Below are 26,944 nucleotides of genomic sequence, written 5' to 3'. Positions count from 1 at the left end.
AGAATCTTAAAGTAATAATTTAAAATCAATAACTACCGAGTGTAAAAGTCGAAAGTAGCTGAGGTTTATATACACGAAGGTAAGAGCGCTAAAGACTCGTGAACTATAGTTCATAGGTCAAAAGCGGGGAATAAGAGAATACGAAGAATACGAAGGAAAAAAAGAAGGAAGTAGCTTGGCGCATGTGAGGTGCGTCCAAGAGACCTGGCGTGTCGTCACACCGCTAGTAGTTAATCTCGAAGTAATCTTTTATTATAATAGCGTTTGCTTTAAACGTAAAGAGCCGAGCTTTAATTACGTAATTGTAATAAAAGGTAATAGCTTTTTTCGTAAGCATAATAAAGAACGCCGTTAAGTAATCGTTTAAAGTTAAACCGTATCGACTTGCTTAATTAGCAAAAATCTTTAATTAAGTCTTAAAGTTATCGTCGAGTCTCGAATACTTTAGTTTTTTAAAAAAGCTTTTTACAAATAAAGCTAATTCTTTCGCTTTTAAATAAAAGTTTGCTGCTTTAAGCTTAAGGAAATCGTTTTTATTATCGTTAAAAGCGCTTAAAATGCTATACGCAAGTATACTATGCTTAGCTAATAGTTTAATCGGTAAAAAGTTACCGATATAATTGCTGATAGTCCGTTTTTTTTTAAAGTCTTTAAAAAGCTTATTTCCGAATTCGAAGTCCTTTAAAGGTCCGTTTTCGAATCTTTTTAATAATTTAAAGGGCTTATTTTTATTTCTTTCGTACTCGTAGCTTCGATCTTTTTACTAATCTTTTTTGTTTTCTTTTCGTCGGTTATCGTTAAAATCGTTAAAGCTATTCGAGTCACCGGCTAAAGCTTTAGCTTAATAATATCCGTACCTTTAAGCGCGCTTTTAACGATTCTTATACTTTTAGTTTCTCTTTTGCTAATACGTAGCTTTTTAAAAGATTTAAAAAGCTTATCGATACGTTTAAAAGTATTAGATCCTTTTTTTAAGTTGCTAAAGTTAAGTACGGAAATCTGCACGTTATCTTTAATAAAAGCTAATTTTTCTCGAAATGCTTTTAAGTTTTAATAGGTCCTCTTTTAGCGTATAGCTTCCGTAGCTTTAAGTGTTGTTTAATCCGATGATAATCTTAAAACTATTTTTATTGCTATTCGAGCGTAGAATGCCGTCTGAATCTCTAGCTATTTATATACTTCGTTAGCGTTAAAAGTGTGACGACACGCCAGGTCTCCTGGACGCACCTCACATGCGCCAAGCTACTTCCCTCCTTTTTCCCTTCGTATTCTTCGTATTCTCTCATTCCCCGCTTTTGACCCATGAACCATGGTTCACGAGTCCTTGGCGCTTCTACTTTCGTGTATATAGACCTCAGCTACCTTCGACCTCTACACTCGGTAGTTGTTGATTCTAAGTCATTACTTTGAGATTCTCCTGAGCTCCCATGTGAACCCCGCGCTCCCGTGAGTTCCTTCAGGTAATCGCTTAAGGTCGTCACAAAAAGTGCTATAAATAATTACAAAACCTTTCGATATATTAACATAGCTATTCGATTCGTGCGGTTCGTTTAATAAGCTTGCGATAAACTAATCGAATTCTTTCGTAAATATAAGTAGCAAGCTTTTAATCGATGCTACGTATTAAAAGAATTTGCTTTTCGTTACTTTTTTTACGTTTTTAAAAGCTTAAAACTTAACGATAAATACCTTTTTTTCGTCGGGGATATAATTAATGCTTTAGCAACTTAGCTTTTTGCAAATAAAACACCTTTTTTTATTCTTAATAGCTTTAATAGCTTTTTTACTTTCGAAGTATTAACGGTTTTGAATAAAGTATTTATATTCTTCGTTTAAATCGGAATTAGCTTTTAAAGTGTTATAAAAGCAAGTGTAATCGTATAGCTCGCTAAAGCTCGCGTAAGCTTTAGCTTTAGCGAAAGATCAGAAGGTTTTAATAGCAAACGCAATTGCTCGACGAATATTAATAATTGCCGCGATAAAAGTAAAAGCAAAGTTTATTCGTATAATCGTAATTTTTAATACGTTTTTATAAGCTGAATATAGCTTATTAGCAAGACTTCGATTATCTTTTAAATTTAATCGTAAAAAGCTTTAAATCCTTTTAAGCTTTTTAGCGAGCTTTTCGAAGCATTCGTTAAGCGAAGTCTTTAAATTCTTTTTTTTAATTAAATTTAACGAAATTTTTTTTTAATAGTCGTATTTTACTTACCGCCGGTAATTAGTCTCGAAGTAATTCTTTATTGCAATAGCGTTTACTTTAAAAGTCGGAAGCTTAGCTTTAATAACGTAATTATAATAAAAGGTTATAGCTTTTTTTATAAGCATAATCGAAAACGCCGTTAAATAGTCGTCGGAGATCAAATTATATCGATTTGCTTAATTAATAAAAATCCTTAATTAAGTCTTAAAGTTATCGTCGAGTTTTAAATACTTTAGCTTTTTAAAAAAGCTTCGCGCGAATAAAGCTAATTTCTTCGCTTTTAAATAAAGGTTTGCTATTCTTAGTTTAAAGAAATCATTTTTATTATCGTTAAAAGCGCTTAAAATGCTATACGCAAGTATGCTATGCTTAGCTAATAGTTTAATCGATAAAAAGTTATCGATATGATTGCCGATAGTCCGTCCTTTTTTAAAGTTTTTAAAAAGTTTATTTTCGAATTCGAGATCTTTTAAAAGTCCGTTTCCGAATTCTTTTAATAGTTTAAAAAGGCCGTTCTTACTTTTTCCGTGCTCGTAGTTTCGATTTTTTTATTAATTTCTTTCGTTTTTTTTTCGTCGGTTATCGTTAAGATCGCTAAAGCTACTCGAGTCACCGGCTAAAGCTTTAGCTTAATAGTATTTGTACTTTTAAGCGCGTTCTTAGCGATTCTTATACTTTTAATATCCTTTTTATCAATACGTAGCTTATTAAAAGATTTAAAAAGCTTATCGATACGTTCGAAAGTGCTAGATCTTTTTTTTAAGTTGCTAAAGTTAAGCACGGAAATCTGTACGCTATTTTTAATAAAAGCTGATTTTGTTCGAAATGCTTTTAGGTTTTAATAAGTCTTTTTTTAACGTATAGCTTTCGTGGCTTCGAGTATTATTTAGTTTAATAATAATCTTAAGACTTTTATTATTATTATTATTAAGCTTAAGCTTTTCCGAAAACTAAGTGTAGCTTTTAAGAAAAAGATTTAAAAGTCGTTAAAATGATTTTAGCTTTTTTTAAATGATTAGCGTATTACGTAACGATTAATAGATTGAAAGCGTTAAGTACGCTAAAGCGCTTCGTCGTAACTTTTCGTTAGATTATATAACGTAAGTTCGTAATTCCGTTATTTGCTTTGCTATTACTTTTATATTTTGCTTTATATTTTTTTTTTTTTCGTAAACTCTTCGCGTAACTTTCGAATCTTTTCCTTTTTTTCTTTTTTGCTTAAAGTCTTCTTTTCTTTTTCTTTTAGACTTTTCGAAAATAATAAAAGTAATTAAAGCGTATTATTTTCGTCGTCCGTAAGGTTTTTAGCGGTCTACTTTAAATCGAAACTTAAAAGTATTGCTTATTGCTTTTTTATTTTTTCGAAAGTCTATTAATGCTGCTGCTCGTCGTTTAAAAGCTTGACTATTTTATTAGCGTAGCCTTTTTGCTTTAAAAAGCATTATACGCTTTTAAATAGCAAGTATTTTTTAAAGCTAATAAAAGTAGCAAACTTAAGGCCTCGTTTCGTATTATCTTTCGTTATTATAAAGCTCGTTTAATCTTAGCGTAAGAAAGCGTGCCGAAATAAGCTTTATAAGTCGTAATCCTTTAGCCCTTTAGATTTCGCATTTAACAAGTCTTTTATTATTATTCGAGCCGTAATTTTATTATCGAGCTTTGCGTATAATAGCTCGTTTAAGTCAAATAAGATGCTCGATATTTCGTCGTTTAATCTTTTCGAGAGGCTTAAAAGTCTTAAGTATAAGGTTTTTTTTAATTAAATAGCTAAAAGTTTCGTAGATAATGATAAGACTCGAGAAGTATAATACTCCGCTTTTTATCGGCTAGACTTTTTACTTGTAAATTTAATTGCTCGATCGGCTATAATTGCTATTTGCTCGTACGTAAATCGATTTTATTAATTAGGTTTGCTATATATAGCAAGCGCGGCTTTTATAGCTTTAAAAGTTATTGTTTTTAAAAGTGACTTGGTTCGGAATCACTTTTTCGTAAAAATAAAGAAAAATCAATAATATAAGCAAGCGACTTAATACGGAATCGCTTTTCCGTTATAAAAAGAAAAAGGTATCGTATTGAAAGGTATCTTCGCTATAAAGTTTTAGCTTCTTTATGATTAATCATTTAATAATAAATCAACTATTGATTAGTGTTAGATTACTTTTAAGCGATTAAAAATATATTTGTAAAATCGTAACGGTCGTTAAAGTACTTGCAATTGCAAAACACTCGGTTGATAAAGTATTTAAATTTTAATTGCTTTTTAAAGCTTAAAGGAGCTAATTCTTTTTATATGATTAAAAGGAATCACGTGTATTAGCTAGTTAATAAGTTTATTAATTAAGTTGAGGTCCCTTGATTGCTAACATGCTAAGCGAGGCATGCCAAGTGGCCCGTGAACTATGGTTCACGGGTGAGTTCCTTAACTACTATTAATACTATTATTACTAGCTAAGGTCGATATAGAGATACCGACAGATATACTTCCGACGATATTGCACTCGATTAGCTTAAGCATTTTAATAAGGAAACTCGACGCCGTATACACGGTCAATAGCGCCTTTTAATATTCGATAGCTACGGCTCTTATATAACGTATAAGTTTATATCTCTTTGCGAACAACTTAAAATTATTCTTTTTTGTTTAATCGCTTATTCGACTTACGCTACTCAGCTTTTAAATATAGCTTGCTTTCAAGCCGAAAAACATTAGCACGGCAAAGCTATTAAAGATAGAATTCGAGCCGGATGCAATAACTTTTCGAAATACACGTTTTTATAATGCTTTATCGAGATTCGAAAGAAGACTTTTAAGCCCGAAACTATCAAATCTGCATTTGCTCGAACCGGAATACATTCTTTCGATCATACGATTATCCTTCGAGCTTTAAAGCTTACTACGGATCTCGAAATAAATGAAAACGAATAAGGAAGACGAGTATATACTTACGATAAATATAATCTTTTAACGCTAAAGATTAATATACTTGCTTCTAATGAGCTTCGCGTACGGCAGATTATCGAGCGATTTATTTAAGAGCTTATAAAAGAAGAGCTAGCCGAAGAGCTAGCAATTATAACTCGAATAAAAGCTTAAATAAAAACAAAAGCTATAAAAATCGACGATTATAAGCTTCTTGCTCATTCACGCGAGTTAAAAGAGCTTGATCCTCGAGAAGAGCTAGCTATTACGCTTTTTAGTTCTCGCTTAAAGCTATCGATAACCCTTTAACGAAGAAATCATAAATATCGAGAATACAAAAAATACGGTTATAATCTTTCTTAGTATAAAAATACGGCTTTTATGTATACCCTTTACGAAGTAGCTAATATTAACGCTTACGCCGAATTTCTAGAAAAACATAAGAATATTATATTATCACTTTTTAAGCGAGTTAATAATAAAAAGTTTCGAAAAAGTGTAATTTATAACGCTATTCTAGCTGCAATTACAGCAAAACAATTAAAAGATACTTTTCTTTAAAATATATAAGGAAGCTAGTCTTTAATATTAAAAGAAAGCAATAGTAATCGCCGAGTTAAGCTAAATAAAAGAAAAATGATTAGTACTTCGAAAAGCGCTGCTTTACGTAATATTAAAGATCGGAATTTTCGAGATGAGTTGACCGTTATCGAAAAAGCTTAAAATTCAGCTAAATCAGCTCAATCAATGCTTAACAAAGCTATCGAAAAAGCGGCAAAAGAGGAAGCTAAGAAAGCTAGAATTGCAAAGAAAGCCGAAAAAGACGAAGCGAAAAGACTCGCTATATTAAATCCTCTTCTACTAAAAAAAAGAAGTCGATTACGAAAAGAAAAAAGTATCGCAAAGCTTGTTCTTAAGCAATTACGAACTATTAAAAAGGAAAAGAATCAAGTTGAAGAAAGTCAAGTCGAAATAGCTTTATCTTAGCGCCTTTCTCGAGTTCGAAAGCTTAGCGCTAAAACTCAAACCGCTATTATAATCGATTTTGAAAATAATATAAAAATCAGCGACGATAATTCAGCTTCATATAATAGCAAATCTAAGCTTAACGATAATATTAAGAGTCAAATAGCGAAGGAAAGTAGTATAGATTACGATGATTATTAATTGCGTATATATCAAAATTGCTATATAAATATCAGAATAAGCGAAGAACACGAAAGTCGGACTTTTTCTTAAATCTAGTATAAAAATACGTGCATCACTACCAACTTTAATTTAATAATTAATACCTTTTGTAATATAATAAATTGAATTATTTATTTTCGATCTATGTGACGTTTTTTTTGAATTAAAGTTGTAGTTGTTAAGATATTTATAATAAACAAGTAAATTTAAATTATTTAAAACAGTTTTTGATCATTTTTTCACTACATTTCAATGTATTAGATTACTATAAATTAATGCATCTTAATAATTTTAATTTACGTTTGTAAAACAAAATTTTCTAAGCATATAAAGATTTTTTTTTTTTCTTTATATTAGTAGTTGTTGTTTAATAAATGGTATACCGTTATTGTCCCGCCTTATTAGGTGTCCCGCCTTAGTGGTGCCGACCTGGCGCAGCCAGGTCGGGATTTTTTACAAATTAAATTCAAGGTAACCGACGATTAGCTTTTAGAATTATCAAAAAGTAGAAAGGAAAATGAGTTCTTACTGCATTCATCTTTGACATAACTGAGGTTCTGGCATTTCAGAAAGCCAGGGTCTTGGCAGAAATAGAGTTCCCTTCTGAGATCACTAGGCTCTTGTGCAACCGCGATGGCAAAAGTAATTGCAGCGAAAAGAGCGTTGGTAAATCGCATATTGATAGATCAATAAAAGAGGAGTGTTATTTTGAGAAGTAGATAGGTAGCAATAAATAAGATGGTGCCGGACCGTGCTGATGATAGACAAATGTGTAGCGCGACTTTGAAGGTATATAACTACTTTTCAAAAGCTTATTGCGTATCTATAAATACGTAGTATAATGATTTTAAACTTTAAACTAAGTATAACGTTTGTCGCAAATAAATATGGTTTACTATTTATTTTTTCTTCCCCCCTTTCTTTCTTGTATCAACTCGTTTCATTTGATGTGGCGCTCGCTGGGCGATGAATTTTACTACCCCCTCCTATGAATAAATGTCGAAAGTATAATTTCGCAAGGGATCTTACCAGGGGTTAAACCAATCAACTTATATCTTTGAGCCAGTATTTAGTCTATACAGTGGAATCGACAGGGCTTTGAGCCATTAAGAAACCACCGCTCTATGACCGATCGAGGCTCAATTAGACTTTTAATTTCACAAAGAGCCTGCAGCAACCTCAGTACTATTTACCACGGTACAGGCCTAAGTATTACCCCTCGAGGGTGCCTTAAAAGTTTAGTTTCCACTTTAAACCCCCTGTTTTCCCTACCCTCGAGGGGTAATACTTACGCCTGCGACGTAGTAATAATATCAATCGACGAAACAGAAGCTGTCTAGCGCATACAGCTCCTTTGTTTGAAGCCTCCTTGACCTTTCAGCGTCATTTTGTGTCGGCTAAATTGTATCTCCGGGCACGCGACGGGCACGTGACGATAGGTTTTGATGGTATTTTACTATGCTCCTTCCAAAACAAAAAAGCCAGCATGAACAGGTCGACTTGATTTACACACAAACACGAAGATGGCAGCCAATGGTGATGCTTCGCAAGCTCAGATCTGGGACGATTCTGCTCTTGTAGAGTCGTGGAACGGCGCCCTTGAAGAATACAAAGTCGGTTTTGAAATCTCGCCCCTCGATTTTAATTAGGCACAGCTGACACTAACCCAGAAATACCATAGCCTCAAGGCCCGCGGCGAAAATATCGAGCAAGTCTTGAAAGAAACAGAGGATGGGAGCAACCAACTGTCAGTTCAGTCGTCATTCAAATTCACTGGGTATCCAACATAGTCTCATGGTTACACAGGGACGAAAGCATGTATTATGAGGGAGGAGGGCTCGACCAAGATCCGGCCAGAGATCTTCAGGCCGACAGGGAAGCATCCGAGAAAATAGATGATCTTGAAATCACCTCTCGAGATGGGCGTGTTCCAGTAAGCATCGAGAGCATGGAGAACTAGAGAGCGAATCATGCGGAGCCTCAGACCTCGGCTTTCACCGTTGAGGCCCGGACCTAACTGTTGCACATCTCTAGGTGACGGAGAAATCAAATGCATCCAATGGACCAGCACTGCCCCAGCATTTGATTGGCCAAGGTGAGACCACCATCCGGCTGGGAATTTCAAAATTCATGATTGCTGATGGTGGATTGATTATGCAGTTCACGATGAGGGATTGAAGAATCTTTTGATGTCTTGGTACTACGCTGGATACTACACTGGCTTGTACGAAGGACAAAAAAATGCTGGGATGTCTGCCAAGCACGAATCTTGAGATGAACCTGTCAGGCATGTCCCGAGTGTCCGCGATAATAACATTCTAAATCATCCCATCACAGAATTCTGTTCCCAAGTCCGAGCGAAAGTTCGCCTTTAGCAGGTGTCAAAAACGTGGGATAGGCTGGATGGCGGGGAGGAAACACAGCCTGGCTCCATGAGCAAGGCCGCCACGGAGGGTATGCATCGTCCCAGTGGCTCTCGACGCAGTGAGGCGCTCAACCTCTGCTTTGGATTCAACAGAGCCTCAGACTGGCTTGTTGCCTTTTCACGATAGCCTTCAGACTTAGTTAAAGTCAAGCCCTCAAAATATCACAGCGACCCTGGTACCGGTGCACGCCAGACCTTCCAAATTCGATCATCTTGCCTTAGATAGGTTGGTTTTTTGAGTGACTGCTATCACTTTCAGTCTGGCAGGACCGCTACTGTATTACTTTCTTAATCAGTCCCAGTCATCTTCCTCTTTTTCTCGCCCACTCATAATGCATCCCAATCCTGAGAAATGATAGGATAGCAGGCGAAAAATCCGACCTTTCGGAGCATTCTAACCTCATTTTGGTTTATTCCATAGCTTTAACCCTGATCTGATGTTTTCGACCCCTATTTGCGACGTTGGCGTTCGTCGGCTCAATCGTAATCGATGAGACGAATCTGGCACGGACTTTAAAACACTCTGCACCCGGAGGTCTCGCTTAGCCAACCGTTAAGCGATCCGCGTATAGCTTTTTGGCATTTCTGCCTCGCATCTCAAATCAATTCGTCCCAAGCTCACTGCCATTCGGATGGGAGTACAAGTCTAGGCAAGGAGCACTCCGGCCTGTTTCGCTCAGGAGCTCCTGTAGCGCCAGCCTTCATGGACTATCAGCTGTACTGCCCGGCCCATCTCACGGTTGGTTTAATATCTCACTATCCCTGAGAACATGCCTTTTTCCCGTTCTTATTCATTTCTCTTGCTGCGAACACACTCTTTCGCTCGGTGATTTCATCGCTCTTCATCTCTTCATCATTACGAGCAGGCCCTCATCATCTGGCTAGTATTATTGCTGCACTTTTACGGTCCCTTGCCAGCCTCGACAACTTTGATAGCTTGACACTTCCGCAGTGCGGCTTTCATCTTTGCAATACTGTCTATAAAATACCCAGTCAACAGTTATTCATATATCCATCATGAGATTCTCCGCCATCACAGCACTTTGCGCGGCGCCGTTGGTGTTGGCCGGATCCTCTCAAGCCGAGTTAGCAGCACGAGCTGCATTTAATTCGGGCTTGATCGCACGACATCGAGGAGCATCGGTCGAAGTGATTCAAAGCTCAAGCAGCGAATCATCTGGATCTAAGAGTGACTCGCCTGAGAGCAAAGGCAACAGCAACGCCAATAACAATAAGGGAAGCGCACAAGCGAACACACATGTAACAGAGGTCATCATCATCTGGGTCAACCAGGGAGGCAATGCACCAACCCAGACCCTTGCCACGACAGCATCTGTTGCTGCTGCTCCTGCAGCAACTCATACTGTACGTACACCGCCGAGAGTAGAGGATTTACCAGCTCACAGTTCATCAGGTTATTGTTGGTGGAGCCGGTGGACTTGTCTACACACCAGCTACACTCGCGGCCGCTGTTGGGGACATGGTCATCTTCGAATTCTACTCACAAAACCACACCGCAACACAGTCGGCTTTTACCACTCCTTGCGACCCCCTTGCTGGCGGTATGGACTCTGGTTTCATAGCCAATGTCAACAACACCGTCAATCCAGCACCGCAGATGGCTATGCAAGTTACTGTTGATACTCCTCTTTGTAAGTGTCTAAAACTCTCTCAAGCTCAGATGGCTTCCTAACACAAAGATGTGTAGGGTTCTACTGCAAGCAGAAGGGCCACTGTGGAAAGGGAATGGTCTTCTCCATCAACCCGTCCCTGAACAAGACGCAAGCAAAGTTCCAGCAGATGGCAATCGCTCAGAAGGGTACCGGAACCCCCGCAGTCATCGCAGGAGGAGGAGAAGCCACACCAGCAGCGTCCGGAAAAGCTTCTGCCGTAGCGTCGGCTTCCACACCAACAGCTAGTGCCGGGACTTCCATGGTCGGTGGAACTGGATCTTTGAACACCGCTGGCGCTTGCTCATGCTCGTGTCTTTGCGGCGTCGCTGCCTTCCCCGATGCTGCTGTCCAAGGAGTTGGTGCGTTCGGCGGCATTGCAGGTCGGTCCCACCAGACTCACATTCTCATCTACGTAATCTAATATTAATACAGGTGCTATGCCAATGTCTGAGCTCACGGAATAGGTTCGGTCACTCTAGAGACAATTCGTTCGCGGAGCAGAGCAATTCTTAGAGAGGTGCTCCCAGGGTGGCCGTTGAAAGGCTTGACCAAGATTTTCATCCGGGCTTTATGACAGGTTCGGATAAGAGGATACATTTTAATAGTCGGGTGAATGGGTATACCTTTCTCGCAGTCCACTCCGCGTTCAGATAACATTTCTTTTTCTCTCTTTGTGTTCGCTACCATGCGGAATGGACAGCTTATTATCAATGTTTACGTCTAAATGAGACTCGTTGAACTTACCTCTCCCAACCATTCCTGTGAGACTTGTTTACACCTTGTCTTTGCCAATATTGCTGATCGCTTGCACGCGTATTAAGGACTTTCGCATGATACAGATGATCACCATTCGAGACAAAATCCCCTATACAGGATGAGGGGGGCTTCGAGGTATCTCCACGAGGGCATCATAGCCACGATTCTTCCCATGGAGACCAGCGCGCCAGAGGTGTAGCATATGGAAAGTGTCCGGTTACCTCCCAATCTGATGCCCAAGCTAGCCTCGGCTTCCTTGAGCGATCACCGACTTTTGGGTTGACACTTCCCATGCTTTATTGCTTTCGGCGACAAACAGGTCAAGCGAGCCAGCTCTCCAAGAGCAGTCAACGGGTGACAATGTACCACCCTCTAAATTTTTCTCGTACTGAGTGCAAAATTTGTTTGCATGGAGAAGCTTCCAACTAAAATACCTAATCACCAATAGAGCTGCCCCTATTTCCCGGCTTCCATCCCGGCCTACTCTAACCCCTCCCAAGGACCCGATCTCGATCCTCCGGAGCCACCCATCCCATTCACGAAATAGTTAATCAGATTCCATCTCCGACTCTTCGGGATCCGGACGAGGCTCTCCGATATCCCTGCCCCAATCCTGGACCGGCTCAGACCCAGCGGGTTGACGACCTGACGGACGATCTCAACGGCAAATCCATCTCTCCCCGCATCATGCGTCTCGTAGTAGATCCGTCCGTCTATGGTACGGCCTTCTTTGAAATTGGCATCTGGTTCATCCCGTTTCGCGTAAATGCTACAATGGTTTCGCACGCTGGCATTGGCGTCCTCCAGAGTGGAAAAGATGCCGACAATTCTCACTTCTGAAATTTCATCGCTGAGAGGTGCAAGTGTCTTTTCCAGGGAGCATTGCTCGCCCTGGGTACAGTCTCGGAGCTCGTTCTGTATACAGGTTGTGGTTGTTGGAAGGCCTCTTCGGCGGTCTTGATAGCCTGGATCAAAGCCTCTGACGCGTCGCGAATCGATGTTTTCGGTGACTTGGGGACAGTCTGATGTCTTTTTGTTGAAAGACCCTGAATGGGGCTTTCCGTGTCTCCGTTGGCTCTCTTACGAGATAGTGACGGCGGAATTGAAGAGTCCATGGTTACTTTAGGGATTCCGACCGGTGTTGTCAGTGGTGAGGAGTGGACGCGTAGGACCTTATTTTTCAGGGGTCCTTGGCTAATCGAAAGCTAGTAATTCAGCACTGCATGTCACCCGGTGAGCTCCATAATCCCAGACTGTACTCATGTAATCTTCCGTCGAGCTTCTCCAGAAGGCATCACGTCGTCCTTCAACCTGAGTATACTCCCAGAAAAAGAAGTGAAGTATGTTGAGGTCCATACCTGCGAGGTGTGTGTGTATCACCCGCTCCGGTGCGCCCTCCCAAATCCAATATACGGAGACCTGTCCTACCTACCCCACATCTAATAGCCCCCCAACCTTGGAGAATAAGGAACTTCCATATCTTGCAACACCCCCCTCTTTCATTCCCAACCATGTCAACAACCCTCTTCCTGCGTCAAAATCTCAGAACACTCTCCAGCATATCCAGAGTAAGGACCATGGCCTCGGCAGCACCAGAGAAATTCGAGTGGCTGGTCATCATGCCCGATCAGCCCGGGAAGCTAGCAAAACGCATGGAGATTAGACCGTCGGTGCCCCTCGACCAAAGCGTGTGCTGGGATCGGGCTAATATGATGGGTGATAGTGCTCACTTGGATGGTCTGAATTCTGCTCGTGAGAAGGGGTTCTGGAAGATGGGTGGTATGCCTCATTTGCTTCCGAGAGCTCTTTGGCCTCTGATCAAAATGACAGGACGGAGGTGCTAATCAGTGATAGGAGCCTTGCTTGAGGAAGTTCCCAGAGAGGGGGAAGGGTTAAAGATTCACGGGAGTTGTATGGTTGCGCTGGCTTCGTCCAAGGAAGAGGTCTTGGAGCAATTGAAGGCGGACACATACGCCAAGAATGAAGTATGGGACTTCAGTAAGGTGAGACTTCTGTATCGAAAGTCGTGATTTGGAAAGGTGCTGAAAACCGGGGCTCAGATACAGATTTACCCCTTCAAGTGTGCTTTCAGGACTCCGTAGGAGTGGATGAATCTGGTACCTACTCCAAGCTTTGTGGGAGAATAGGGCAAAAAGCCGACTCACCGTGAAAATGGTCGAAGAAGTAGTGCAGAAATAATCGGCCCAAAGGAGCTGATAGCTGAAGAAGAGTCCTTTCATTCGAATCATTGTAGCAAACTTTTAGTGGAAAATGCAGACCCCCACCGAACACAATCATCTCAATCGTAGAACAACCCCATAGAACCCGATCCCTACACCTAGACACCTGACATCATGACATTTATAGGTCTCCTAACAATCGTATGTCATGTAGAATCCATTCAAGGTTGTACCATGAGTAGCACTGCGTTCTGTCACTAAAATCGGTGTTAGTGTTTGAGTCCAACCATTAAAGATATGACGCTTACTTGTGAACCAACTATCTGTGCCCTCCTCATGATCTCGGAGCTCGAATAAAAATTGCAAGTGCCCAGCTTGGCCATTGCTGCTTGCTGGACAGGTTGCACTGTTGATAACCCGCGCACCCATTCCCTAGAAAGACACGGGAGTCAGTAATCGCCTCTTCAGGAAGATTAGGAAAGGTCGAGATTTTTCATCCATTACCTACAGTGGACACCTGAAGCTCGCCATAATAGGAGGAAGAGATCCTATCGCCCTTGACCACATCATTGTAGCTGGGGCTGCCATAGAAAGCATTGGGGATAAACGACTTGATCTTGATCGCCGGGGACGAGGAGCCGGCTTTGTAGCTGACGGACCCATTGGCATCTGTGACATGGAGTTGGCAGCCGTAGGACCCAGTTGGGATCTCGAAGTCGAGATATTGGATCGAATAGAACGGATCGGAAACTGAGGGGACCATGTTAGCTCATGCCACCTCAACTCCTGGCAGGCCTTGATAAGGTCCGGGAGACGATGGGAGTATGCATACCGTTGAAGGAATCCTGTCGGAGATAGAATGTCCCTTCCTTCACTCCATACTCGAAAGTTGAGAGACCTTGCGAACTTCGTTCAGGCTGAGAGCTGGTGACTGTATTCATGAGGATTGGAAAGGCGGTTGAGCAAGCTTTGGGCACCACGACAGGAGTTGGGATGGCAGCTCCAAGTGATGACAACGCGGCCACAAGAAGGAAGATTGAGCAATGCATGTTGATGATTGAGCTGGGTAAAATGGATGATTTGGTAAGATGAAGAGTACTGGATAAAGTGTAACGTGAGTTAGAATGAATGGGTATGTTGTTTGTGGATCAGGATTTTGTTGAGAGAGAAGACCATTATATAGAGCTGGCAGGTACTGAAGGGTACTGAAGGTAGAGAAACTCCATAGCTGCTCTCACAGCTGACTGAACGACATCAAAGCGATAGACTGAACCGCGATGTCATTTTCTTTCAGACACGATAGGAGTGAACTGTCTCCTCCAGATCACGGCAGGAATTGGCAACGTGAACTACCAGCAGGCATGGATGCTTTTGCGATCAAAGAAATGGTACTTTGGAATGACATCCGGGGAAGAAGCTCGCCCACCTAGATGGTCTGGTACCCCGGTAGCTCTCCCCAGATTTAATTCGCTTTGCCAATGAGAAAGGCCATCGGTTTGATCAGAGTCAGAAATGCCGTGCAAACGGAATAAGGGGTAGGCAGAAACAAAGGACGATCGACTGGTGTTTTAAGAATACGCATCTGGGGTACATGGCGAGAATGCAACCTAAAAGGTAAGCCTGGATAGTAAGCTCAATCGGAGTTACGGAAGGGAATTGAGAACATGCAGCTCGCAGCCGGCACGTTTCAGCAAGCTTTGTCCTGGGAGAACAATTCTTTCCTGACCCTCAACATCCGTTTGTCCAATAACTGTGCCCCGTAGCGGCGCGTATAAAATCCCGGAGCGGCCGCAAGACAAATTGTGAGGTTGTCGCGGACCTAGCCACAGCAAAAGGATTTCACGTGGTCACAGACAGAGGTACCCATTTCAGAGTATTGTACAGTTCGGAATCCTCATGAGTTTCGCCTTATCTATGAAAGCCTACTCGACCAGCCAAATGTTGCACCGAGAGAAAAACCGTGGCCATGCATTTGAAAGAAAAAGAGAGATGGAGAAAAGGCTCTAATCGAAAAGACCGAAACCCATATCCTCGTCTGACTCCTCCTTGGCTGTAAAGCAAGTTAGTACAGCTGTAGTCGATAGAAAGTGGCAAGACCCTTGGGAAAGTCTTACCCTCTTCCTTTTCCTCCTCCTTGGGCGCATCAGCAACGGCATCAGCACCTGCGGCAGCTCCGCCAGCAGCTGGGGCAGCGGCTCCACCACCGGATCCGACGTTCAAAAGAAGGTCCTTAACGTCCTTTCCCTCGAGGGCCTGTATTCCCAAGTTATCAGCGCCTGTTCCCTCTGTGCCGTGTCTCCTGCGATCTCACTCGTACCTTGGCGAAGAGGCTGGTCCAGATTGGCTCCACATCATCAATGTTAGCAGCCTTGATGAGGGTCATAAGCTTGTCGGCCTGTGAATTCACATCAGCAACCTGTTCCATATCGTAGCATCCTGCTGCATGGTCTCCAGAGTATTTGGATCATACAGTGATATCGACACCATCATCGGCGAGGATCAAAGCCGCGTACGAGGTTGCGAGCTCAGCGTTCGACATTGTGGAAATCTGTAGATTCGAGAGGCAATTAGTTAATGCGCCCTCTCCATTCCAATAGTCCAAGGCCTGCGACTTACCGACTGTGGTTGGGATGTCGGTTGGGTTTGGTTTGTCGTGGAGAAGAACTTTTGGATTCGCGAAGTTTGGTTTTGAATTGCGAAATTCAACGTGGGAGGGCGGCTATGGTAAAGTGGGTCCGAGAGGCTGATTGGCCACGGAAGCGATATCCACTAGATTAGCGTTTGCTGATAAGCTCCTCTTTTGTGCGGGGAACTCAAGTGATAAGTCGTATGGATGCAGCTCGATGTATTGTGACTACTCGAAGCTTTCTACAGAGAAGTCTACGACATAGGCAAAATACAGATTTCAACATTCAACAAGTGACTACCAATCAACAAATCACCGCTTCACGATTTCAGCTTCACCTTTCGACCTAACCAACGCACAGAAGACCCCTTACGGCCTCGGCAAGATGGCGGATACGCCGTCTCTCCCCCTTCCCCTTGATGCACGGGAACAGCCGATTCTCGATACCCTCATGAATATTCGGGACGAGTTGACCCTGTTGAAGCAAGACAGGTCGACATATATCAAATCTTCTGACGTCTTAGCAATTTACGACCGAGTGATTGAGCAAGTGAAGCTTCTCAATGACATCCGAGCCGAGAAACCGCAAGAAGACAATCGAGGTCAGCTCCACGCTTCCCGGATCACAACAAAGCTAATTACCTATATATCCGTAGTCGACCGAGTCTTAGATGGATGCTTCCAGTTGCTCTCCTTGTTCTTCATGACTATTGGACGGAATTCTGAAGCCCCTGCTGCTTACGCCTTGACATCGACTATACAGCGACTATGCACGCACTTGAGAGAAGTGGAGTTGTACTCCGAAAAGGATCTAATTCACTTATCGCATACTTTGGCTCGACTCAGAACTATTGTCCAGGAAGCAGAGGGGGCATACTCGCCCTACTTCGTCACTCTGCTGTCCAATCGCGTTGAGCTGTGCCAAGCAACACTTACGTTCCTTCAACGAAGGCTTGACAGACTCGGCGGAGACTTACTATCTATTCAAGAAAGACTGATCTCAATTTTACGGTCCATATCACTAGCAAATACCAGGACAAAGGTAAGAAATTTTGCTCACGTTTCCCTCTCCGGAAGTGGCGGTTGTTAATGATTCTCATACAGTTCTCCGCGAATGAAGTCGCACGTCTGCAGGCGCAGTTGAAGGAAATCGATGATTTGAGAGTCGATGGCAACTTTGTTTCTGAGAATGGAGAAATACCAGTTGGTAATGAGGAAATCTGCGATCTCTTGAACAAAGTCTTGCTCTGGTCTGAGATCGTGCAGCAAAGGTATGTACTACTCACCCATTTTTGTTAACATTTATTGAAATTTCAATAGGAAAGGAATGATGCCAGATAACTTCAGCTCAGCCTATCAGGAACTGATCGAAATTCGGAATAATCTGGAAAAACTATCACTTACCCAGGCGTGGTCATTACGAGAAACCGACCTGTATGACTACCAACGACAACTGGACAAGATTGACGAGAGCCGTATCGATGGAAATTTTGTGGATGCTGACGGCAAATTTGCTGAGCTTTATGTTCAACGAGTAAGTTATCGTCGAAAAGCACCCCGAAGAGAGTAGCCGCTGACAGTAGTAGACATTGCTGTACCTCATCCGAAGAAGTTATGGTTACATTTACTACTTGATGGTGTCCTCAGAACCTGTCTCCGAAGCTCTTTTGCCGGTTTACAACCAGCTTCAAACACTAAGACGATGCCTTATTGAAGTCAAGAATTCGGGAGGAGTCAGTTCGCCTCGCGAGCTGTACCCTTACAGTATGAAGGTGAAATGACCCTTGCGACTCGAAGATCATATCGAGACTGACCATCATATAGATCAACTCGATTGACAACATGAGAGTCGATGGAAAGTTCATGGTCGGTGATGACATCCCCGAAGGCCAAGGAAGTGTGAACGATTTACTGGCAGAGTGCTTCGAGCTCGCCTACGATTTGCGTGTCGCAGCCGCCGATGGCGAAGAGAAGGAGGATTCTGCGGGTAGTGATGGCGTTCGGAAACCTGCGGTATAATGCTATTTTGATCAGTATAATCTAGCAGGCTGTAACATCAGCGGCACGGTAATCGGTCGACTACCAGAGCTCTTGGAGTGTCACCAAATTAAGGGAGGGGATATGGTCAGGGGCGCCGGGCAATCTCGCAGCCGCATTCAGCTTGCGGCTTGATTTAATGATCCGACATTACATTTATGAACACAGGGACAGCTTGGTTTCCTTCTATAGTTCATTTGAAGTTCAAGAAACAAAGTAGTGAGATTGCAGGGGTGCGGTTAGTGCCAAGCTTCTTAAATGACTTGAGTCGCGTTCTCGCGCTTTCAAGCGCGTCCGCTTAAACTACTGTACTTATTCCACCCCGCCCAAACCCTCATGGTCAATATCATCGACATCACAACATCAACTATTATCTCCTTCACATCAAAGATGCTCAGCATGCTCCCCACGCACGCCTACACGTACAATCAATCGCAATATTACACGCCAAACCACCCATCGCCTCTCTCATCCTCGCCACTGCGAAATCCTCCTTCCCCCCTCTCAGCTCGCGATACCAATGTCTCTCCTCCACGCGCCCAAGACACCGTCATGTTGTCTCCCAGCAAGCCCGGCTCATATTCCTCAAATCCCAAATCAACCTTCACGTCTCCATCCACAACCCCGGACACTTCAAGCAGAACCCCGCTGATCTCACCTCCGCCAACGAAGAGGCATAGCGCGTATAGCAGACGTACCACGAAGGCTAACCCGTTGATGAGCGGGTTGACCGGAGATGATGGGAGAGAGACGAGAAGGAAGCTGTTTCTTAAGCGGGTGCGGGAGGGCGGTGAGGAGAAGAGGTGGAGGGAGAGGGGAGGCGATGAGGAAATTATGCGGTGTCTGTGGGTTGCGGAGAATAGGAGAAGAGATGAAAAGAAACAGAGGGAGGCTATGGGCATCACAGAGCCGCCGGAGGAGGATGAGGAGGAGAGGTTGACGAATCTGGGTATGTCCGAATCTTTACAAGAATATGGAGGATTGCTGATGGTTGCTAGATGAGGTTATGGTTGAAGAGGTTGCGATGAGCGAGGAGTTAGAATTGGAGGCCCTGTTGGGAAACTTGAGTCCTGAGGATCAGGGTATTACGCATGACGATGCTCCTTCGAATGAGATGGATATGCTCTCTGGAGAGAGCACCAACGACAGGGTTCATACTCAGGCGTCGCAATACCAGCAATCAATCTACGGGAGCGATGATGATGAGTATGACAATATCTTCATGGATGTCATTCAGGAAGAGAGCCGGATGTCAAGTCAACAACCACCCGGCTCTATCAACGATCAGGAGATGATGGATTTGAGTTAGGACTTTGTCGGAACATCACTGTTTTGATTTTTGCTATGCACATCCGTTTAGCGTAGGCGTTAGGGGGTTAGTGTACATCGGCCATCAGCGAAAGGTTTGGAAAGTATTATTGTATTACTAGATGTATGAGCTTTCAGGTCACCGGTATATATGTCAGAGATGTTTGATACACAGGCTTGTTATTCATTGCGTCGGACATCCTTCTTCAGGAGCTCCGTCGAGACCCCCGAAAGCTTCTTGCGCAGAAGCCATATCTCCCACAAGGTCAGCAGGCGGCGAGCCAGCCGCTTGCATCTGTAAGATGTCAGTCAATAGGCAGTAAAAATGTACACACTCAACGAACCTTCTGCATCCTCTCCACAATGTAATCCCTGTCCGCCACATTCTCATCCTTATAAGTCTTTGTCTCAAACCTTTTCACAATCTCACTAACATACACCTGCTGCTCTCTATACCGCTTCAAATCCGCTGCATCGACCGTCGCGGCATTCTTTTCCATCCAGCCTGGAAACTTATCATTCAGCTCTTTCATCGGCTCGTACAGAATTTCCTTGTTAGTCAACTGCTCCATCATTCCCAACAACATCTTCGAGAATTCCTCTTCGCCACCTTCGCCATCTAGTCCACCGGATTCCATAGCCTTCATCATCTGCGCCAGGATATCATCCGTGTTATCTGACGCGGCAGCCGCAGTCGCCTGATCCCCGCTGTTCTGCATGCGCTCCATCGTCTTCTTGATCGTCTCCTGGAAGGACTCGTCGGGCGCACTGGAACTCGGTTCAGCTTTACCAGCATCCTCCTTCTTCGCCGCAGGTTTCTTCTTGGTAGACGGTCCAGCCGCAGAACTTTGGCCGGCTGCGCTGTCCAGAGCTGCCCCTCCGCCCAGCTCCTTAAGCATCTGCGCCAGTTGAGACTGCATGTCCGGGGAGGTTTCGAGCTCGCCCATCAGCTCGGCCATACCGGCTTGCAACTGTACTGCAAATTCCTCATCGGAGATACCGTCTGCGATTGGGTTCTTGGGTGCTGTGGTGGGTTTGGAGGATGGCGAGGGGGGTTCTGGTCTGGTGGGTGTGAACTCATCAAGCATATCTATGGCGCCAGTCAGTCATGCTTATATCCGAAGACATGTAGCGAATAGTAGGTATGCGAAGTAGATAAAAAATGGAAGTTTGACCATCTAAATCGTCCAGGTCATCCTCGTCTGGATCTGGGAAAGCATCTTGAGATGACGGAGCTCCCTCCTTTGGTGCGGGGTCCTTGTCCTTAGATATTGCTTCTGCATCTTTCTGTATGGTCTTGCCAGATGTCGCAGTAGAACCCTCTGGATCACCCGGCTTTGTTTCCATAGTCGAATTCAAATTGTATCGTCTAGCAGAAAAGAAGAATCTTTGTTGGCAGCTAGAAGTGGCTTGTGATGAAGACGGATCAGGCAGCGAGCGTCGTGCGGGGTGTGATTGTGATTAGTGTTGATCACTAGTTGACGATTGGTATGTACTTTATTCTTTGAATAGAAAAGTGAAAGCTTCTGTTGGGACATGAAAAGAAGCCGTAGTATATAATCAACCCAAAAGTAGCGATGTTGATTGCTCCAAAAAGCAGGGAATTTTGGATTCACTCCCAACAAGACCGAGGCAATCACACCTTGGTACTGTATCCTCGCTTCTCCAATCAGGCGCGATTTCGCGACTACAAAATCTAGATCGCGACTTTTCGCCTTCTCCGGCTTCACCTCTTCACCCTGACTAGAGCCCCCTCACCAACTCTTTAGCCTACTCAGAGATTGCTCAATTCAGAAGTTGGGTATTGCAGTAAGCGAGTGAATTTGGGCTGCAATTCACTGCCTTTGTTAAACTATTTTAACTTGGCCTGCCTGCCTGCCCTCCGCCAGAACCAACAACTCGACACTTACATCTCCAGATACCAGATCTACGATACCAACCAAAATGGCTCTCTGTCAGAACAGGCTGCAGGAGGAGCGCAAGCAGTGGAGGAAAGACCATCCTTTTGGGTTCTACGCAAAGCCTCAGCGCAATGCGGCAGGCGTTCTCGACCTGAAGGTCTGGGAGTGTGGCATCCCAGGCAAGGAGAAGACGCTTTGGGAGGGCGGTCTATTCAAGCTCAACGTTGTCTTTCCCGATGGTATGTCGAAAACCGCAACCTTTGCTCTCCTCTGCGACTAACTGCATTATAGAGTATCCAACGAAGCCACCTAAGTGTATGCAGCAGCAACATCGTGATCTTTTCGTGGGACATCAAACTGACAGGGCGCAGGCAAATTTACCCCACCTCTCTTCCACCCCAATGTCTACCCCTCGGGCACGGTCTGCCTATCAATCTTGAACGAAGAGGAAGGCTGGAAGCCGGCGATTACCATCAAGCAAATTCTACTCGGCGTACAGGACCTCCTCAACGACCCCAACCCCGACTCACCCGCGCAAGCTGATGCTTACAACCTCTTCAAGAAGGACCGCACCGGATACGAGAGCAAGATCAAGAAGATCGTCCGGGATAACCCGGCGCCGTGATCGGCCGACATGAGGCTCACGAAAGAGGGGAGCAGTGCTTTTCAGTGGCGGTGAGATAGAGTGAGCATTGGCGTTCAAAGCGGATATGAAAGGGGGGTTTTCGGTGTTGATGGCAGACTTGCACAGGACTTTCATATGGATGGCATGGGTTTCACGAAATGCGACAGATGAGCTACGGACGGAACGGGAAGAGAAGCGCGAACATGCTAACTGGGCCTTTACCTTTGAAATATTTTGCGGCGTGGTGAATCAACTGTTGGCTGTGAGACGACTGCTCGACATGATGGAGGCTCGCTCTTCGGGTTGTACGAGAGGATCACCTGGCTACCAGCTGATTTCGGCCTCTCGCCCATCGTCCCACTTTGGAGGCGCAAAAGGGGCCAGCAAATAGATAGTGAATGTGAAAGATAACGACGCAAGACTTTCGCCAGATTGATCTAGTTCCTGCCACATGACAGTGACTTTGTAGATTGGAGGCATATTTCGAAGCGCCAGGAAGGGCCTTATCGGTCCAAGCACAAGCCACAAAAAACCTCCTTCGGTTCCCAGCATCGGCCTTCAAATTTGACCCCACTAACCAAATCGCATACTTTATGGGAGTCATACTCACGCCCTACCTTCAAACAACCTCACCTCTCTGCTTGCGTCTCAATCGCTCCTGGATCATCCACCATTGACCCCTTCTGAGATTCTTCCTTTGGTTCTTTAAAATCTCAATTTCTTGAGGAACTTAGTTCCCAGTACACTCCCCCCCCCCCCCCCCCCCACCTACCTCCCCCTCCACCGCTACATCAACACCACTCTCAAAATGTGCGGAATCTTAGGATGTCACTGCGTGCCTGACGCAAAGGCCTTCAAGGCGACGGCTCTGAAGATGGTCAAGCAATGCCGTCACCGCGGTCCAGATTGGTCTGGAAGCTACGTCGCAAACAACACAAGTACGGGCTGGAGATGTGTATCATGGTTATGACATGACTGACACTTTCTAGTCTTGGCCCATGAGCGTCTGAGTATCGTTGGTGTCGACAGTGGAGCGCAGCCTCTTACCAACCAGGACGAGAGTATTGCGCTTGCAGTCAATGGCGAGATCTACAACCACAGAGTCATCCGGAAGACCCTGAAGACCCCGTATCATTTCAAGACGCACTCTGATTGCGAGGTTATCATTCCTCTGGTAAGTGAAGGCACATGCAAAGACATGTCTGGTCAAGCTTTGAAGAAAATGCGCTGACATACATTGCAGTACATGGAGTTTGACATCGATGCACCCAAGCACCTGGATGGAATGTTCTCCTTCGTCCTCTACGACAAATCCCAAGACCGCACCATTGCCGCCCGCGACCCCATTGGAATAACAAGCTTGTATCAGGGATGGTCGAGTAAGATGCCAACTGCGGTATTCTTCGCTTCTGAGCTGAAGTGCCTGCATTCGGTTTGCGACAAGATCATTGCATTCCCGCCAGGACACATCTATGACTCAAAAACCAACAAGACGACCAGATACTTCGAGCCCACATGGTGGGATTCCTCCAAGGTTCCTTCAAAGCCGCTCGATTTGAAGCTGCTGCGTGAGACATTCGAAAAGTCTGTACGAAAGCGCATGATGGCGGAAGTGCCGTATGGTGTTTTGTTGTCAGGAGGTCTTGACTCGAGTTTGGTTGCTTCAATTGCGCAGCGGGAAAACCTGCGCTTGAAGGATGCTGCTCTGAAGAATATTGAGGCCAATGGAGAGGCTCAGGGAGACACTGACAAGGGGGAGGGCTTGGTTGGTATTGACGATGATGACAAGCTGTCAACTGTCACCTATCTGCCACAACTGAACTCCTTCTCTATCGGTCTTCCCGGTGCTCCAGACAGCAAAGCTGCAAAGGAGGTCGCGAAGTTCCTCGGAACCAAGCACCACGATATGACTTTCACTATCGAGGAAGGCTTGAACGCGTTGACCGATGTTATCTATCACTTGGAGACATTCGATGTGACTACTATCCGTGCCTCGACACCTATGTTCTTGCTCTCTAGAAAGATCAAGGCCATGGGCGTGAAGATGGTTCTGAGTGGTGAGGGTAGTGATGAGGAGTTCGGAGGATATCTGTACTTCCATGCTGCACCTGACAAGGCGGCTTTCCACGAGGAGACCGTCCGCAGAGTTAAGAACCTCCATCTGTGGGATTGCATGAGAGCAAACAAGTCAACCATGGCTTGGGGTGTGGAAGCTCGTGTTCCGTTCTTGGACAAGGAGGTAAGAAAACCCTGACCAACTTTAAGATGACATTCCAATGATGCGTAAATAGTTCCTGGAAGTGGCCATGAACATCGACCCTGCGGAGAAGATGATCACCAAAGATAGAATTGAAAAATATATCATGCGAAAGGCTTTCGATACTTCGGATGAACCTGGCGCAAAGCCATACTTGCCAGACCACATCTTGTGGAGACAAAAGGAGCAGTTCAGTGATGGTGTTGGTTACGGATGGATCGACGCCTTGAAAGACCAAGCAGAACTCCACGTTACCGATGAGATGATGAAGAACCCGAAGCCAGAATGGGGCGCCGATATTCCAGATAGCAAGGAAGCGTGAGTACTGCGCAGCTGCCGTAGTTTTGAACGATGACTGACAGCATCAGTTACTGGTACCGAACAATGTTCGATGAGCACTTCCCCCCCTATTGCGCCGACACTGTCATGCGATGGACTCCGACATGGTCAAAACAAACCGATCCCAGTGGAAGGTGAGCACATGGATGATATCCCCCAAAATTCGATGCTAATGAAGAAACCAGAGCAATTGCGACTCACAACCAAAAGTATGACTCGGCCAAGGAATAGAATGTCTCGGTAGACAAGCCATGAATCTGATGGGTGACGCCTATTTCCTTCAAATCATTCATTGCACAACGGGAGTTTCTGATACCTATGTTGGGTTGCTACTTCGCGAGTTCGGCGCCGCATAGTTTCTGGGACGATGCGCCCTGTAGAAAATAGACTGGCGGCGACTGCCATAATAGAAATCTGAGCCATCACCAAATCGTATTGAAATGTTGAGGGCATTGATCCCAAGCTTTGCGTGCTTGTCTTACGGAGAGGCACAAGCCCCTTTCTAGTCAGGTGCCACAGATTGGGAGCTCGAGCCAATAAAAGGCACGTTTCTCTCGCGGAAGAAACCGCTCGCGCATACAGCTTTCCGCGCAGCAGCAACCTTGACTTTCTTTTCCCATCCCCTCAAAACTTCAAGATCCACACCTCCGAGTCAATTGCACCTCCTCAAGCCCATCGAATTTCTGCCACCGCCAACATGTCTGTTCCCGCTTTCCCAGATATCTCCAAGTCATCCAACGACGTAAGTGCAGCCTTGACTTCGCTGAAGTGCTTCTCGTCCGAAGCATCAGTTTCCGTGAAACATTCCCGAAAACATTCAGACTCTTGATATTCGGAAACAAATCCATGTGCCCAGATCTGACTGATGCTCTGCAGCTTCTCAACAAGGACTTCTACCACCTCTCCGCCGCTACCCTCGAGTTGAAGAGCTCCACCCCATCCAATGTTTCATTCAAGGTGACCGGAAAGTCTACACACGACGGAGCAAATAGCGGAGCAGTATGAAAGCCCCTTATGGAATGAGATCGCATACAGATACTGACCGATCCTGCAGTTGGAGGCCAAGTTCGTGGACAAGCCAAATGGTACATCTAGAAAGAAATTTATAAAGACATATTCTCTTCCACGACTTACTATAGTTTCCATCTACCCGTACAATTACAGTCCTGTTGGATTTGTCGTGGAAATGTCCCCAGGAGCACACATGCTAATGCTTTTCTATTACCGCGCAGGCCTTACCCTCACTCAAACCTGGAACACGGTCAACGCTCTCGACACTAAGATTGAGCTCAACGATGTTATCGCCAAGGGCTTCAAGGCCGAGGTGATGGGCAGCTTCCTCCCTGCGAGCCAGAACAAGGGCTTGAAGGCCAACCTACACTTCAAACAATCCAACTTCCACGGCCGTGCTCTCTTCGATCTCCTCAAGGGCCCAACCGCTACCGTCGATGCTGTTATTGGCCAAGACGGTTTCTTGGCTGGTGCCTCTGCTGGATACGATGTCCAGAAAGCTGCTGTCACCAACTACTCTGCTGCTGTTGGATATTCCGCCCCTACATACACTGCCTCCATCACTGCTGCCAGCAACTTGAGCGTCTTCCAAGCTGCGTACTACCACAAGGTCAACTCCCTCGTCGAGGCCGGCGCCAAAGCTACCTGGGACTCGAAGAGCGGAAACCAAGTCGGTCTTGAGCTTGCCAGCAAATACCGCATTGACCCCGTCTCTTTCGCCAAGGTAGGAACTATGCGGCTTTGAAAAAGGGACTTATTGACTGATATTTCATTATTAGGCTAAGATCAACGATCGTGGTATCGCCGCCTTCTCCTACAACGTACTCATCCGCCCCGGTGTCACCCTTGGTCTCGGCGCCTCAGTCGACACTCAAAAGCTCGACCAAGCAGCTCACAAGATTGGTACTTCCTTCCAGTTCGACGCATAGATTATGCATCAGAGGTATAGATGGGCCATTGGTACGATAGATGGAAGAAAGAAGGTTGTTTCTTTGGCGGAGTTTGCATAGCATATTTTGCGTGGAACGGACGGATTTTCTATGTACAAAAACGCCAAAAAATACCACCACCACACACTACTTGCTCATACTCTTTCCTTGATTCCGTATACTCCAAAATCATACAGCATTGGGGCTTTTCTGGTCAGCATCACCGCTGTCTGAGCATGGCGTTCAATGCTTCGGAGCTCTGGTGAGTTAAGACGGGGCGGCTGAATGACTTCAGGCGCGTATGATTGTCTTTTCCCTGTTCATCAAGGTAAAGAAAGCATGGTGAAAAGAGCTGTGGTTTCCAAACTCGCTATAAGAATGCTGACATGATCCAAGGCGATTTCTTTAAATCCAGACCCGGAGATTGAATGACTACAGTACATTTTAGTTGCATTGTCGGTTGACTCTGTTCATAAAGTCGGTTTTCAGAGTAACACCCGGTTTCCGGCCGTTAGGAGGAACTTCCAGCCTGGTTTTGGCTCTGATCCATACGTCGTGGGGCC

The 26,944-nt window shown here is 44.6% G+C and overlaps 12 protein-coding genes across 12 annotated transcripts; 8 read left to right on the top strand and 4 right to left on the bottom strand.

The window, feature by feature from the left end:
* Positions 1–7,837: 7,837 nt before the first annotated feature.
* Positions 7,838–8,712, top strand: L3040_005580 (uncharacterized protein; the record flags this gene model as incomplete). The annotated part of the gene is made up of 7 exons (XM_066154566.1): positions 7,838–7,927; positions 7,985–8,061; positions 8,121–8,247; positions 8,349–8,409; positions 8,475–8,511; positions 8,576–8,596; positions 8,652–8,712. The coding sequence occupies 7 exons, from the start codon at positions 7,838–7,840 to the stop codon at positions 8,710–8,712; spliced, it is 474 nt and encodes a 157-aa protein (XP_066011419.1).
* A 1,044-nt stretch (positions 8,713–9,756) lies between these two features.
* On the top strand, positions 9,757–10,876 carry L3040_005579 (uncharacterized protein; the record flags this gene model as incomplete). Its single annotated transcript, XM_007295831.1, has 4 exons — positions 9,757–10,104; positions 10,154–10,391; positions 10,448–10,792; positions 10,845–10,876. 4 exons carry the CDS (start codon positions 9,757–9,759, stop codon positions 10,874–10,876), a joined length of 963 nt encoding a protein of 320 aa, XP_007295893.1.
* Positions 10,877–11,648: 772 nt separating this feature from the next.
* On the bottom strand, positions 11,649–12,283 carry L3040_005578 (uncharacterized protein; the record flags this gene model as incomplete). The annotated part of the gene is made up of 2 exons (XM_007295832.1): positions 11,649–12,035; positions 12,092–12,283. 2 exons carry the CDS (start codon positions 12,281–12,283, stop codon positions 11,649–11,651), a joined length of 579 nt encoding a protein of 192 aa, XP_007295894.1.
* A 396-nt stretch (positions 12,284–12,679) lies between these two features.
* L3040_005577 (uncharacterized protein) lies at positions 12,680–13,270 on the top strand (the record flags this gene model as incomplete). The annotated part of the gene is made up of 4 exons (XM_066154565.1): positions 12,680–12,834; positions 12,892–12,947; positions 13,023–13,171; positions 13,229–13,270. The coding sequence occupies 4 exons, from the start codon at positions 12,680–12,682 to the stop codon at positions 13,268–13,270; spliced, it is 402 nt and encodes a 133-aa protein (XP_066011418.1).
* A 270-nt stretch (positions 13,271–13,540) lies between these two features.
* On the bottom strand, positions 13,541–14,397 carry L3040_005576 (uncharacterized protein; the record flags this gene model as incomplete). The annotated part of the gene is made up of 4 exons (XM_007295834.1): positions 13,541–13,605; positions 13,657–13,780; positions 13,857–14,098; positions 14,181–14,397. The coding sequence occupies 4 exons, from the start codon at positions 14,395–14,397 to the stop codon at positions 13,541–13,543; spliced, it is 648 nt and encodes a 215-aa protein (XP_007295896.1).
* A 954-nt stretch (positions 14,398–15,351) lies between these two features.
* L3040_005575 (ribosomal protein P1) lies at positions 15,352–16,237 on the bottom strand (the record flags this gene model as incomplete). The annotated part of the gene is made up of 6 exons (XM_007295835.2): positions 15,352–15,398; positions 15,463–15,601; positions 15,666–15,743; positions 15,819–15,896; positions 15,965–16,067; positions 16,233–16,237. 6 exons carry the CDS (start codon positions 16,235–16,237, stop codon positions 15,352–15,354), a joined length of 450 nt encoding a protein of 149 aa, XP_007295897.2.
* Positions 16,238–16,359: 122 nt separating this feature from the next.
* Positions 16,360–17,993, top strand: L3040_005574 (uncharacterized protein; the record flags this gene model as incomplete). The annotated part of the gene is made up of 6 exons (XM_066154564.1): positions 16,360–16,576; positions 16,631–17,016; positions 17,079–17,245; positions 17,295–17,508; positions 17,561–17,746; positions 17,799–17,993. The coding sequence occupies 6 exons, from the start codon at positions 16,360–16,362 to the stop codon at positions 17,991–17,993; spliced, it is 1,365 nt and encodes a 454-aa protein (XP_066011417.1).
* Positions 17,994–18,347: 354 nt separating this feature from the next.
* On the top strand, positions 18,348–19,320 carry L3040_005573 (uncharacterized protein; the record flags this gene model as incomplete). The annotated part of the gene is made up of 2 exons (XM_007295837.2): positions 18,348–18,960; positions 19,010–19,320. The coding sequence occupies 2 exons, from the start codon at positions 18,348–18,350 to the stop codon at positions 19,318–19,320; spliced, it is 924 nt and encodes a 307-aa protein (XP_007295899.2).
* A 183-nt stretch (positions 19,321–19,503) lies between these two features.
* L3040_005572 (uncharacterized protein) lies at positions 19,504–20,666 on the bottom strand (the record flags this gene model as incomplete). The annotated part of the gene is made up of 3 exons (XM_007295838.1): positions 19,504–19,614; positions 19,664–20,409; positions 20,495–20,666. The coding sequence occupies 3 exons, from the start codon at positions 20,664–20,666 to the stop codon at positions 19,504–19,506; spliced, it is 1,029 nt and encodes a 342-aa protein (XP_007295900.1).
* A 597-nt stretch (positions 20,667–21,263) lies between these two features.
* L3040_005571 (uncharacterized protein) lies at positions 21,264–21,845 on the top strand (the record flags this gene model as incomplete). Its single annotated transcript, XM_066154563.1, has 3 exons — positions 21,264–21,459; positions 21,512–21,535; positions 21,592–21,845. The coding sequence occupies 3 exons, from the start codon at positions 21,264–21,266 to the stop codon at positions 21,843–21,845; spliced, it is 474 nt and encodes a 157-aa protein (XP_066011416.1).
* Positions 21,846–22,653: 808 nt separating this feature from the next.
* Positions 22,654–24,672, top strand: L3040_005570 (uncharacterized protein; the record flags this gene model as incomplete). The annotated part of the gene is made up of 6 exons (XM_007295840.1): positions 22,654–22,783; positions 22,835–23,019; positions 23,089–24,084; positions 24,137–24,420; positions 24,471–24,575; positions 24,627–24,672. The coding sequence occupies 6 exons, from the start codon at positions 22,654–22,656 to the stop codon at positions 24,670–24,672; spliced, it is 1,746 nt and encodes a 581-aa protein (XP_007295902.1).
* Positions 24,673–25,138: 466 nt separating this feature from the next.
* L3040_005569 (uncharacterized protein) lies at positions 25,139–26,381 on the top strand (the record flags this gene model as incomplete). Its single annotated transcript, XM_007295841.1, has 5 exons — positions 25,139–25,183; positions 25,318–25,440; positions 25,496–25,526; positions 25,674–26,176; positions 26,232–26,381. The coding sequence occupies 5 exons, from the start codon at positions 25,139–25,141 to the stop codon at positions 26,379–26,381; spliced, it is 852 nt and encodes a 283-aa protein (XP_007295903.1).
* Positions 26,382–26,944: the final 563 nt, after the last annotated feature.

This window comes from Drepanopeziza brunnea (assembly GCF_022702325.1).
Source record: "Drepanopeziza brunnea f. sp. 'multigermtubi' strain 214-2 chromosome Unknown ctg9, whole genome shotgun sequence".
Lineage (NCBI taxonomy): Eukaryota > Fungi > Ascomycota > Leotiomycetes > Helotiales > Drepanopezizaceae > Drepanopeziza > Drepanopeziza brunnea.
This window is presented reverse-complemented; position numbering and strand designations above follow the sequence as displayed.